The sequence below is a fragment of the Centroberyx affinis genome, unplaced genomic scaffold, assembly GCF_046629955.1.
Source record: "Centroberyx affinis isolate AG114_WGS23_722 - 3 ecotype Tasmania unplaced genomic scaffold, CSIRO-AGI_Caff_v1 ptg002974l_1, whole genome shotgun sequence".
Lineage (NCBI taxonomy): Eukaryota > Metazoa > Chordata > Actinopteri > Beryciformes > Berycidae > Centroberyx > Centroberyx affinis.
The window spans coordinates 82,283-95,771 of record NW_027281082.1 but is presented as its reverse complement, the minus strand read 5'-3'; the positions used below and the strand labels follow the sequence as shown (position 1 = coordinate 95,771).

Sequence of the window (13,489 nt, the reverse complement as noted above, 5' to 3'; positions counted from 1 at the left end):
GATGTTTTTCATCCTACAACAATTATATTCTAATGTGGATGTTATTACAAGCAAAACTACTGATGATGACAACAGCTTTTTTTAATATTTTGAAAAGAACTCAAAATACATACATAACGAATTCAAAACAGAAATCTGTTGTAATTTGTTGCATGAACAGATCCTTTTTCAAAAATAAATGCAATTTAAATTAAAAAAAACTTATTTACAGATCAAGTTACATATTAATATATGAGCCCTTCTTTGAGATCACTTTAACAACTCTCTCATCCATTGAACTTGTAAGTTCATGTACAGTTTCTGCCTGTATTTCATTTGAGGATGCCAGTATTGCCTCCCAGAGCTGCTGTTTTGAGGAATACTGCCGCCCACCCTCATAGATCTTCCTTTTAAGGATGCTCCACAGGTGCTCAATAGGGTTGAGGTCAGGGGATGATGGTGGCCACACCATGATTTTTTCTCCCTTTATGCCCATAGCAACCAAGGAGTCAATGGTGTTTTTTGCAGCATGGGATGGTGCGTTGTCCTGCATGAAAATAATTTTGTTCCGGAAGGTACGATTCCTCCTTTTAAACCATGGCAGGAAATGGTCAGTAAGGAACTCCACATATTTTGCGGAGGTCATTTTGACACCCTCAGGGACCCTAAAGGGACCTACCATCTCACTTCCCAATATTCCAGCCCAAAACATCACTCCGCCACCTCCTTGCTGACGTCGCAGTCTTGTTGGAACAGGGTGGCCATTCACCAACCATCCAGAACTCCATCCATCTGGACCATCCAGTGTAGCACGGCATTCATCAGTGAATAGAACTGTTTGAAAATTAGTCTTCATGTATTTCTGAGCCCACAGCAAACGTTTCTCTTTGTGAGCATTGGTTAGGGGTGGCCGAAATACAGCTTTACGCACAACTGCAAGCCTCTGGAGGATTCTGCATCGAGAGGTTCTTGGGACTCCAGAGACACCAGCAGCTTCAAATACCTGTTTGCTGCTCGACAGTGGCTTTTTTATAGCTGCCCTTTTAACACTATTAATTTGCCTGACAGAAACATTCCTTAATGAACATTTATCTGACCAAATTCGTCTGTGCTCTGAATCACACACAAATCTTTTAACAGTTTGATGATCTCTCTGAGTTTTCGCGAAATATCAATTGTTTTCATGCCTTTTGCAAGACATTGCACTATTTCACGCTTTTCATCTTCTGAAAGATCTTTCTTCCTCCCCATATTGCATGAGAACTGAGACTTGCTTAATAATGTGGGACAACCTCTTTAAGTAGGTTTCCCTTTAATTAAGATCACCTGGCAAACTAATTGACACACCTGAGATTGATTCCAGTTATCTAAAAAGATAGGACAAATAAAACAGGGAAAAAACATTGAAAAAATAAAAACTAAGTGAACTGAAATCCTACTGATACGTCACTTGCATAATAATTTGGAACACAGTGTAGATAAAATGAGGCGCCTAGCTAGTAGAGTTGTGAAGGCCAGAACATGCCGCTTTATCGATGGGAAATTGGGTGCTGTAGGTGGTGGGACTCCAAATAGGGCCGTGAGAGGTTCAGGGTTATAAGGTTCATACCAAACACTGTCCCAAGTGTGTTAAAGATTTGATGCCAGAAATCTGTTAAATATGGACAGGACCAGAACATGTGAGTATGGTTAGCGGGTGACTGTTTGAACCTATTGCAAATATCACTGGTATCTGGATCAATTTTCGCCAATCGGGCATTCGTATAGTGTACTCTGAAAAGAACCTTACACACACAGAAAAATAAAGGTGCCAAAAATGGTTCTTCGGAGTGATGCCATAGAAGAACCATTTCTGGTTCCACAAAGAACCTTTTTTTTTTCTGCTCTCCTTTGCTTAGACACCTGCATTGTGTTTTTGTTTATCATTGGCAATTGCACAATATATTCTATGGAAGGGTTTGGTTATTTTCTACATTTATGCCATCACCCACCATCCAATAACTAAGAATTAAGAACCTTTTATTATCCCAAAAAAACATATATAGTTCTTTCACTCATGAACCATATATGGTTCTTTGGTATTATTGAATATTCAATAATAATGAATATTCAATAATACATTACAATACAAGAATATAGATTCTTGAAAGGTTCTTTGTGGAACCAGAAATGGTTCTCCTATGGCATCACTCCAATGAACCATTTTTGGTTCCAGTTCAAACCTTTATTTTTCTGTGTGCACTGCAATAAGCCATGTCTAGCACACATAGAAGCTGAGTGGACTAGATCAAGGATTTTGACCCACTGGCTGTCAGGTATTGGCACACCAATTTCCTGCTCCCAAACCTGCTTCAGATGGGTTGTTGGAGTTAAGGGAGTCAGTGGAGTCATAAATTATGGAGATGGAGCGTTTCTGGACCGGATCCAAAGCGATCACCCAGGCGGGTGATTAGGGAAATGGGGGTAATTGTATTTAATAAAATGTCTGACTTGAAGGAAACGAAAAAAAGCAGAATTTGGGCAGGTCAAGCCTAGTTGAGAGCTCTGTGTAATCAGTGAAGATTCCTTCCTTATAGAAATCTTTGATACCAAGTATGCCCTTATCATACGAAAAGTGGGGTCGGAGGAAGAGGGTGGGAATAAATGATTTTTAAAAACCGGCGCTAAAGTAGAGGGTTTGTCCAGTCCGAAATGTTTACGGAATTGTATCCAGATCTTAATTTAATTGGTAACAACTGGGTTTTGGGAAATATTATACATTTTAAGGGGAAGTTGTGCAGCAAGGTACGGAAGCCGAGAACGGCCGTGCTTGCAATTATTTTTTTTAATGCCGTTATGTCGAGATCACAAGTTAATTATCTCGTTATCTCGAGATAACAAAGCTCGTTTTCTCGAGATAACGAGTTAATTATCTTGTTATCTCGAGAAAACGACTTTTGTTTTCTCGAGATCACAGGATAATATGGAGAACTCGAAAGAGTGTCTGGTTCATTTGATCACACCTGATTTCAGCCTTCAAGATCACTGTCATGACTGTCAGGGAGGATTCATAACTGAACAGGAAGCATAAATGTGTAGTTTTGTTTGCTGCAGTTACATTTCCAGCTTAAAAATCAGTTTCTGCAGTTGTCAAGACGCCCTATGCATGCTGGCATGGCACTCCTGATCTCTGATAAACATTATAAGTAATAGGAGGAAACAACATTTTGTTTTCTCGTGATAACAAGTTGATTATCTCGTTATCTCGAGATAACAAAACTCGTTTTCTCGAGATAACGAGATAATTAACTCGTGATCTTGAGATAACGGCATTAAAAAAATAATTGTAAGCACGGCCGTTCTGGCTTCCGTAGGAAGGAGAGCTTTGATGACAGTAGTTCCATTTGGGCCCATGAAGGACATATCTTGGCCCTGCTATCGATCCTATAACGTAATTTGTCAATGTTGCATGCCCAGTAGTACTGAATAGGGTAGTGCCAGATCGCCTGACTTTTTGGGGAGTTGTAGAATGGCTTTCTTAATGCGTGGAGGTTTATTTGCCCATAGAAATGAGGATACCATCTGATTTAGCTGACGGAAAAACGACTTTCTCATAAAAATTGGAATGTGTTAGAACAGGTATAGAAATTTGGGGAGAATCACCATCTTTATAAGGTTAACACAGCCAATCAAGGACAAAGGGAGAGAAGACCAGCGAGTTATGTCAAGTTTACATTTATCGACGAGAGGGCAAAAGTTTTTAGTAAAAAAAAAAATCATTAAATGAAGTAGTAATAAACACCCCCAGGTATCTAAAACCTTCAGAGACAACTCTGAATGGAAAGAGAGACCGTGGAATTTTCTTAGATAGAGCGTTGATGGGGAGGAGTTCCCTTTTCTGGAAATTTAACTTATATCCAGAGTATTTGCCAAATTGAATTAAAATGTCTTTGACAACTGGGAGGGATGAAACTGGGTTGGAGGCGTATAACAACAGATCGTCCGCGTATAAGGACAGTTTGTGAGTAGCCTAATACCCATCCTGGTGATGCCCTCAAATCTCCCCGCCTCTCGAAGCCAAATGGCTAAGGGTTCGATGGCCATAGCAAATAGGAGGGGAGAGAGTGGGCACCCCTGCCTGGTGCCACGGTGGAGAGCAAAGGGGGGAGAGACCTCACACCATTGGTGAGAACACACGACAGGGGAATCGTAGAGCAGCCTAATCCAAGCAACAAAATCAGAACTAAAGCCAAATTTTTCCAGGACATAGTAAAGGTACTTCCACTCAACCATGCTGAACGCTTTTTCAGCGTCTAAAGATATTATTACCTCAGGAGTGTCAGCGCTGGAGGAACTGATTATATTGAGCAGCCTTCTGGTGTTATAAGAGGAGCTCCTTCCGACCATAAAACCAGTTTGGTCCATTGAAATCAGAGTTGGTAGGACCTGTTGTAAACGTAAAGCTAAGACCTTAGCTAGGGCCTATAGTTGTTACATTCAAGAGGGTCTTTATCTTTTTTTAATAAGAGACATATGGTGGCTTCGGATAAAGTTGAAGGTAGTCGGCCATTAATGAAACATTCATTGTAAACTTTTGCTAGAAGCGGGGAAATGAAGTTGGAATATGCTTTATAGAATTCTACTATATACCCGTCCTGGCCAGGGGATTTACCATTTTGTAGCAGTCTAATTGCCTCTTGTACTTCAGCGGTTGAAATCACGGCTCCTAACTTGACAGCGAGATTGTCGCTGACTTTGGGAAATGTGATCAGCTCCAGAGGGTTGTGGCCACTCCAGACCTCAGGTAAGTACTCTGAGGAGTAAAGATCAGAATAAAGGTTTAGAAAAACGTCATTCACCGTATTTGGGTCGGAGACAATAGTCCCCAGTGATGATTCTATCCTGGGAATCAGTCTTGAGAGAGCCGTAGTCCTGGCCCGGTGAGCGAGAAGTTTACCTGCCTTTTCTCCCATTTCGAAGTAACGTTGCTTTGATTGTAACAATTGTCTTTCAATCTTAGCTGTTGACAAGAGATCAAACTCAGCTTGAAGCTTAAGGCGTTGGCTGTAAAGTGTAGGAGTAGGGGTGGTGTCGTATTGCGTATCAACCCTCGGGAGTTGATCCGATATCCCCACCATCCTGCCCGTTTCCACTCTTTTCAGCTGAAAAGCAAAAGAAATAGCTTGTCCCCGCAGGTAAGCCTTACACCCCTCCCACAGGATACCTCTTGCAATGTCAGGAGTATTGTTCATCTGGAAAAAGTGAGAGATTTCATCCGAAAATATTTTTTTAAATTGCATATTGGTTAATAATAGAGGGGAAAGCCTCCACTGTCTGGGTGAAGAGCTGTGATTAGGGAAATATATGTCAATTGACGAGGGGATATGAGATCACTATGCTGTGGTACATACTAGAGTTAATCCAATGTGAAAGTAACCAAATGGAAAAACTAAGAAAAACGTGAGACTTTTACTTGGAAAAACCCCAGCAACTTCCTTCCCAGTTATGACTACTTCCTGTTGTAATTTTTCCTTGGAGTTGGAGGCTAAAAGTGCTATACAAGCAGAATTGTGTTTCCACATTTGTAAAACACAATACGCATTTGTCTTTAGAGACATAATGGTGATACGTAATTGTAAACTGAGGATTGTACCTGCAAGCTGTGGGTTACAATCTTGTTTATAAATTTACAGAACTGAGATTGAGTTTTCAAATCACTTTTTTACAGTTGAAGCATTTCACAATTTTGAGTTTATGCACGATTTGTTTTGGAATTATAAATCCTTATAAACAGCTGCAGAGGAAGAGTGACAACAATACAGCAGACTGATACTGTGATGACAACTGGGAAATTCTCTTTTCCTTTCCACCGTCCAGGGAGGTCAGAGGTGTCAGTGTAGTCATGTCCAACACTGACTGAGGAAATAAAACATTACCAGTTTACCTGCAGTAAGAGGCGGAGCAACACTGGAAAGACAGGATTTTTTTCAGTGTCACATTCCTGAAGTCAAATTGAAAGTAAGTCAGAGCGACAGCACTGCTGCAGTCGAGAAGTCTCTCTCTTTCTCTCAAAAGAAAAATAAACCTAAGTTCATCAGGCCTTTCTCAACAGTACAGCAGAGTCTAAGACGAACACAGGTGAGTACAGCAGATAATATTTACTGTTTAAACAGAGCGCAGTGACACATAATTGAGCTGTATCCAGATGGGATGTTTCCCTGTTTTCATTTTGCACTGATACTTGTCAAATGACGTTTTCAGTGAAGTGAAATTTAACTACTAAACACTAATAACTCAAAATGACTTTTGATAATATTCCAATAATCTAACTTTGACATTTTAATAATCTAACTTTTGATTTGTTTATTATGTTTTATAATATGAATATTCAAGAATTATGTGTTACAGTATTGTTATTTCACACTTTCACTGTCTCAGTCTCTAGATATGTCTGCTGCCAGCAGTCTCCTATCTGAAGAGCAGTTTCTGTGCTCCATCTGTCTGGATGTGTTCACTGATCCAGTCTCCACACCATGTGGACACAACTTCTGCAAAAAATGTATCACACAGCACTGGGATATTAATGCCCCATGCCGGTGTCCTATGTGTAATAAGCTTTTCAACACAAGACCTGAGCTGCATGTCAATACTTTCATATCTGAGATGGCTGCTCAGTTCAGAAAGTCAGCTCAGATGAAAGCCAGCAGCTGCCCAGACCAACGATGTGCCAAACCAGGAGAAGTTCCCTGTGACGTCTGCACTGGGACCAAACTGAAGGCCTTGAAGTCCTGCCTGGTGTGTCTGGCCTCCTACTGTGAGACTCACCTGGAGCCTCATCACATAATCAAAAGCATGAAAAAACACAAGCTGGTCGATCCTGTGGAGAACCTGGAAGGCAGGATGTGTAAAGAGCATGATAAACCACTGGAGCTGTTCTGCAAGACTGACCAGATGTGTGTGTGTCTGCTCTGCACTGTTTTAGACCACAAGTCACATCAAATAGTTCCTCTGACAGAAGAATATGACGGAAAGAAGGCTGAGCTGGGGAAGACAGAGGCTGAAATTCAGCACATGATCCAGGAGAGACAACTGAAGATTCAGGAGATCAAAAACTCAGTAGAGCTCAGCAAGGGAGATGCAGACAGAGAGATAGCAGACAGTGTGCGGGTCTTCACTGCTCTGATGCAGTCTGTGGAGAGAGGCCAGGCTGAGCTCATTGAGACGATCGAAGAGAAGCAGAAAACAACAGAGAAACAGGCTGAAGGCTTCATCAAAGAGTTGGAACAGGAAATCTCTGAGCTGATGAAGAGAACCGTTGAGGTAGAGCAGCTCTCACGCACTGAAGACCACCTCCACCTCCTCCAAAGCTTCCCATCCCTGAACACTCCTCCACACACCAAGGACTGGACAGAGGTCAGTGTCCATCGCTCATCATATGAGGGGACTGTGAGGAGAGCTGTGGCTCAGCTGGAGGAGACTCTCAGGAAAGAGATGGAGAAGCTGCTTGAGGCTGAGCTGAAGAGGGTCCAGCAGTATGCAGTGGATGTGACTCTGGATCCTGATACAGCACAAGCCTATCTCATCCTGTCTGATGATGGGAAACAAGTAAATTGTGGTAATGAAGAGAAGAATCTCCCAGAAAACCCAGAGAGATTTTCTTATTGTGCCAATGTCTTAGGAAAGCAGAGCTTCTCTTCAGGAAGGTTTTACTATGAGGTTCAGGTTAAAGGGAAGACTAAGTGGGATTTAGGAGTGGCCAGAGGGTCGATCAACAGGAAGGGAAAAATCACCCTGAACCGAAAGAATGGCTACTGGACCATATGGTTGAGAAATGGAAATGAGTACAAAGCTCTTGCTGGCCCTGATGTCCTCCTCTCTCTGAAATCGAAGCCTCAGAAGGTGGGGGTGTTTGTGGATTATGAGGAGGGTCTGGTCTCCTTTTATGACGTAGATGCTGCAGCTCTTATCTACTCCTTTACTGGCTACACCTTCACTGAGAAACTCTACCCAATCTTTGGTCCCAGTCTTAATGATGGTGGTAAAAACTCCGCCCCTCTGATCATCTCTCCTGTCAATCACACAGATTAGACTAATCATTTGTTTTTCTCAGATAGGATTCACTGTCATTTAAGATAACAAATTTACACATACGTTGTTTTTTCAGGTAACTGTTATAGCCATTCTAATGTTGATTTTGCTTTTTTTTTTATAAAACAACAGAAAAAACACTTCACAGACTTGTGTTAAGCACATGTGAAGATAAATTTGTTCTTTCAATGGAGCTCTCCACTGAGAGAAGAATCAGACAAACTCCCTGTCGGTTAAAAAAGCCCAGTAACTACTAATGTATCTTGTCTCTTTACCTTTCTTCTTCTTGGCAAAATGATTTAGTTTTATCATGAAAAAAAAGTTAAAGAGACATTAAACTCCAGATTCTGATTAATATGGTAAATACTGTATTTTTCTTTATATCATGTTTTTCTTTTATGTATGGTATTACTACTTGTTGCAGCAAACACAGGGATCATAAAAACTTCATTGAATTTAATCACTATTGCAGGAGTGTGAAAACTACCAATTTTCCAGTTTCATTGTAACATGTCCAGGTGATGAACTAAAAAGGTGATTACTGTCATAGCAGTGTACATATACTGAGCATTTTAATTCTACACAATTACTAATGAGCATTTTATTGAAAAAGAAAGAATTCTGCAATCTACTGTATGTTTCTCAACTTAAAATAATTTACTGAAATAAATAAAAGCCAATAGAAAGAGCTTGTATGGTTACATGACAGTTATTTTCCTGTATAGGCTACTTAAATTATTTAATGTTTGACTGATATCAAAGCTTGAAAAATGTCTTTACTTCAAAGGTAATCAACACATAGAGAACAGAAATGAAACATATCTATTCCACACTGATTAAACAGACAAGTCATAAGATTAGAAATACAATCAGCTGTTCTCAGTCATTGTTGCCATGAGCTGTGGACCTCCAATATGGCCGCCAGAGGGCAGCATCCATCAGCTGAAAGCCCTCTATAGAATATGATAACCTGATCCTCACAGAAATGTCCTCTGTCAGCAGTCTGCTGTTCAGAGAGCAGTTCCTCTGTTCTTTCTGTCTGGATGTGCTCAACAATTCACACAACTTGTGTAAAACCTGAATCACACACACTGGGAGAGGAGGATCACACGCTGAATGTACAACAAATCAAAGACGCAACAACACACATTCATGGCCACACACACACTCTTACACACACTGTAATGATTAAGATGTAATGAAGATAGAGTTGCTGTCTCTTTCTCTCTGGCCAGGTGTGTGTTGCTGTATGAACAGCTGCACAGGAAGAGTGACAACAACACAGCAGACTGATACTGTGATGACAACTGGGAAATTCTCTTTTCCTTTCCACCGTCCAGGGAGGTCAGAGGTGTCAGTGTAGTCATGTCCAACACTGACTGTGGAAACAAAACATTACCAGTTTACCTGCAGTAAGAGGCGGAGCAACACTGGAGAGGCAGGAGTGTTTCAGCGTCACATTCCTGAAGTGAAACTGAAAGTAACTCAGAGCGACAGCACTGCTGCAGTTGGAAGAGTCTCTCTCTTTCTCTCAAAATAAAAACAAACCTAAGTTCATCAGGCCTTTCTCAACAATACAGCAGAGTCTTAGACGAACACAGGTGAGTACAGCAGATAATATTTACTGTTTAAACAGAGAGCAGTGACACATAATTGAGCTGTATCCAGATGGGATGTTTCCCTGTTTTCATTTTGCACTGATACTTGTCAAATGACGTTTTCAGCGAAGTGCAATTTAACTACATAACTCAAAATGACTTTTGATAATAATCTAACTTTGATATTTTTTAATATGAATATTGAAGAATTATGTGTTACAGTATTGTTATTTCACACTTTCACTTTAGGTCTCAGTGTCTAGATATGTCTGCTGCCAGCTGTCTCCTATCTGAAGAGCAGTTTCTGTGCTCCATCTGTCTGGATGTGTTCACTGATCCAGTCACCATACCATGTGGACACAACTTCTGCAAAAACTGTATCACACAGCACTGGGATGTTAGTGTCCAGTTCCAGTGTCCCATGTGTAAAAAGGTTTTCGAGAGAAGACCTAAGCTGCATGTCAATACTTTCATATCTGAGATGGCTGCTCAGTTCAGAAAGTCAGCTCAGATGAAAGCCAGCAGCTGCCCAGACCAACAATGTGCCAAACCAGGAGAAGTTCCCTGTGACGTCTGCACTGGGACCAAACTGAAGGCCCTGAAGTCCTGCCTGGTGTGTCTGGCCTCCTACTGTGAGACTCACCTGGAGCCTCATCAGAGAATCACAGGCCTGAAAAAACACACGTTGATCGATCCTGTGGAGAACCTGGAAGACAGGATGTGTAAAGAGCATGATGGACCGCTCCAGCTGTTCTGCAAGACTGACCAGATGTGTGTGTGTCTGCTCTGCACTGTTTTAGACCACAAGTCACATGACATTGTTCCTCTGAAAGAAGAATATGAAGGAAAGAAGGCTGAGCTGGGGAAGACAGAGGCTGAAATTCAGCAGAAGATCCAGGAGAGACAACTGAAGATTCAGGAGATCAAACACTCAGTAGAGCTCAGCAAGGAATATGCAGACCGAGAGATAGCAGACAGTGTGCGGGTCTTCACTGCTCTGATGCAGTCTGTGGAGAGAGGCCAGGCTGAGCTCATCGAGACGATCGAAGAGAAGCAGAAAACAACAGAGAAACAGGCTGAAGGCTTCATCAAAGAGCTGGAACAGGAAATCTCTGAGCTGATGAAGAGAACCGCTGAGGTGGAGCAGCTCTCACGCACTGAAGACCACCTCCACCTCCTCCAAAGCTTCCCATCCCTGAACACTCCTCCACACACCAAGGACTGGACAGAGGTCAGTGTCCATCGCTCATCATATGAGGGGACTGTGAGGAGAGCTGTGGCTCAGCTGGAGGAGACACTCAGGAAAGAGATGGAGAAGCTGCTTGCTGATGTTGAGCTGAAGAGGGTCCAGCAGTATGCAGTGGATGTGACTCTGGATCCTGATACAGCAAGTCCCTATCTCATCCTGTCTGATGATGGGAAACAAGTAAATCATGGTGATGTAAAGAAGAATCTCCCAGAAAACCCAGAGAGATTTTCTCCTTGTACCTGTGTGTTAGGAAAGCAGAGCTTCTCTTCAGGAAGGTTTTACTATGAGGTTCAGGTTAAAGGGAAGACTAAGTGGGATTTAGGAGTGGCCAGAGGGTCGATCAACAGGAAGGGAAAAATCACACTGAGCCCCAAGAATGGCTTCTGGACTATATGGTTGAGGAATGGAAATGAGTACAAAGCTCTTGCTGGCCCTGCTGTCCTCCTCTCTCTGAAAGTGAAGCCTCAGAAGGTAGGGGTGTTTGTGGATTATGAGGAGGGTCTGGTCTCCTTTTATGACGTAGATGCTGCAGCTCTTATCTACTCCTATACTGGCTGCACCTTCACTGAGAAACTCTACCCATACTTCAGTCCCTGTCCTAATGATGGTGGTAAAAACTCCGCCCCTCTGATCATCTCTCCTGTCAATCACACAGATTAGACTAATCATTTGTTTTTCTCAGATAGGATTCACTGTCATTTAAGATAACAAATTTACACATACGTTGTTTTTTCAGGTAACTGTTATAGCCATTCTAATTTTTTTTTTTATAAAACAGAAAAAACACTTCACAGACTTGTCTTAAGCACATTTGAAGATGCATTTGTTCTTTTAATGGAGCTCTCCACTGAGAGAAGAATTAGACAAACTGTTGGTGAAAAAAGCCCAGTAACTACTAATGTCTCTTGTCTCTTCACCTTTATTCTTTTGGCAAAATGATTTAGTTGTATCATGAAAAAAAAAAAAAATGTTAGTTAAAGTTAAAGAAAGGTCTCCAGATTCTGGTTAATATGGTAAATTCAGTATTTTTCTTTATATCCTGTTTTTCTTTTATGTATGGTATTACTACTTGTTGCAGCAAACACAGGGATCATAAAAACTTCATTGAATCTAATCACTATTGCAGGAGTGTGAAAACTTCAATTGAAATCAATTTTCCAGTTTCATTTCATTCAACATGTCCAGGGGATGAACTAAAAAGGTGATTACTGTCATAGCAGTGTACATATACTGAGCATTTTAATTCTACACAATTACTAATGAGCATTTTATTGAAAAAGAAAGAATTCTGCAATCTACTGTATGTTTCTCACATTAAAGGAAATTACTGAAATAAATAAAAGCCAATAGAAAGAGCTTGTATGGTTACATGACTGTTATTTTCCTGCATAGGCCACTTAAATTATTTAATGTTTGACTGATATCAAAGCTTGAAAAATGTCTTTACTTTAAAGGTAATCAACACATAGAGAAGAGAAATTAACCATATCTATTCCACACTGATTAAACAGACAAGTCATAAGATTAGAAATACAATCAGCTGTTCTCAGTCATTGTTGCCATGAGCTGTGGACCTCCAATATGGCCGCCAGAGGGCAGCATCCATCAGCTGAAAGCCCTCTATAGAATATGATAACCTGATCCTCACAGAAATGTCCTCTGTCAGCAGTCTGCTGTTCAGAGAGCAGTTCCTCTGTTCTTTCTGTCTGGATGTGCTCAACAATTCACACAACTTGAGTAAAACCTGAATCACACACACTGACAGAGGAGAATCACACTCTGAATGTACAACAAATCAGAGAAGCAACAACACACACATTCATGGACACACACACTCTTACACACACTGTAATAATTAAGATGTAATGAAGATAGAGTTGCTGTCTCTTTCTCTCTGGCCAGGTGTGTGTTGCTGTATGAACAGCTGCACAGGAAGAGTGACAACAACACAGCAGACTGATACTGTGATGACAACTGGGAAATTCTCTTTTCCTTTCCACCGTTCAGGGAGGTCAGAGGTGTCAATGTAGTCATGTCCAACACTGACTGAGGAAACAAAACATTACCAGTTTACCTGCAGTAAGAGGCGGAGCAACACTGGAGAGACAGGAGTGTTTCAACGTTACATTCCTGAAGTCAAATTGAAAGTAACTCAGAGCGACAGCACTGCTGCAGTTAGAAGAGTCTCTCTCTTTCTCTCAAAAGAAAAATAAACCTAAGTTCATCAGGCCTTTCTCAACAATACAGCAGAGTCTTAGACGAACACAGGTGAGTACAGCAGATAATATTTACTGTTTAAACAGAGAGCAGTGACACATAATTGAGCTGTATCCAGATGGGATGTTTCCCTGTGTTCATTATACACTGACACTTGTCACATTAAGGTTTCAATGAAGTGCAAATTAAAAATGTAACTAAAATTACTTTTGCTAGTATTCCAATAATCTAACTTTGATATCTGTTTGTACATAAAGTAGGCCTAAGGCTTCTCTGGTGAATTGATTTCAAACAGGCGATTCAAAAATAAAAAAAAAAGGAAACACACTCTCTCAAAAAGTCAGGTCAGTCAATCAGCTGACGAAGCCTAGAGGCAAAA

At 41.0% G+C, this 13,489-nt stretch overlaps 2 protein-coding genes across 6 annotated transcripts; both read left to right on the top strand.

The window, feature by feature from the left end:
* The first annotated feature begins 6,405 nt into the window (after positions 1-6,405).
* Positions 6,406-8,718, top strand: LOC139658828 (E3 ubiquitin-protein ligase TRIM21-like). Of its 2 annotated transcripts, XM_071537007.1 has the most exons (2): positions 6,406-6,632; positions 6,666-8,718. In XM_071537007.1, exons 1-2 carry the CDS (start codon positions 6,406-6,408, stop codon positions 8,044-8,046), a joined length of 1,608 nt encoding a protein of 535 aa, XP_071393108.1. In that variant the 3' UTR covers positions 8,047-8,718. The 2 variants fall into 2 exon arrangements, with proteins under 2 accessions (XP_071393108.1, XP_071393107.1); XM_071537006.1 differs by having other exon boundaries at positions 6,406-8,718.
* A 1,191-nt stretch (positions 8,719-9,909) lies between these two features.
* On the top strand, positions 9,910-11,995 carry LOC139658813 (E3 ubiquitin-protein ligase TRIM21-like). Of its 4 annotated transcripts, none has more exons than XM_071536982.1 (2): positions 9,910-10,136; positions 10,170-11,995. In XM_071536982.1, exons 1-2 carry the CDS (start codon positions 9,910-9,912, stop codon positions 11,551-11,553), a joined length of 1,611 nt encoding a protein of 536 aa, XP_071393083.1. In that variant the 3' UTR covers positions 11,554-11,995. The 4 variants fall into 4 exon arrangements, with proteins under 4 accessions (XP_071393083.1, XP_071393085.1, XP_071393084.1 ...); XM_071536984.1 differs by having other exon boundaries at positions 9,910-10,588; positions 10,712-11,995; XM_071536983.1 differs by having other exon boundaries at positions 9,910-10,599; positions 10,669-11,995.
* The last annotated feature ends 1,494 nt before the right edge of the window (positions 11,996-13,489 follow it).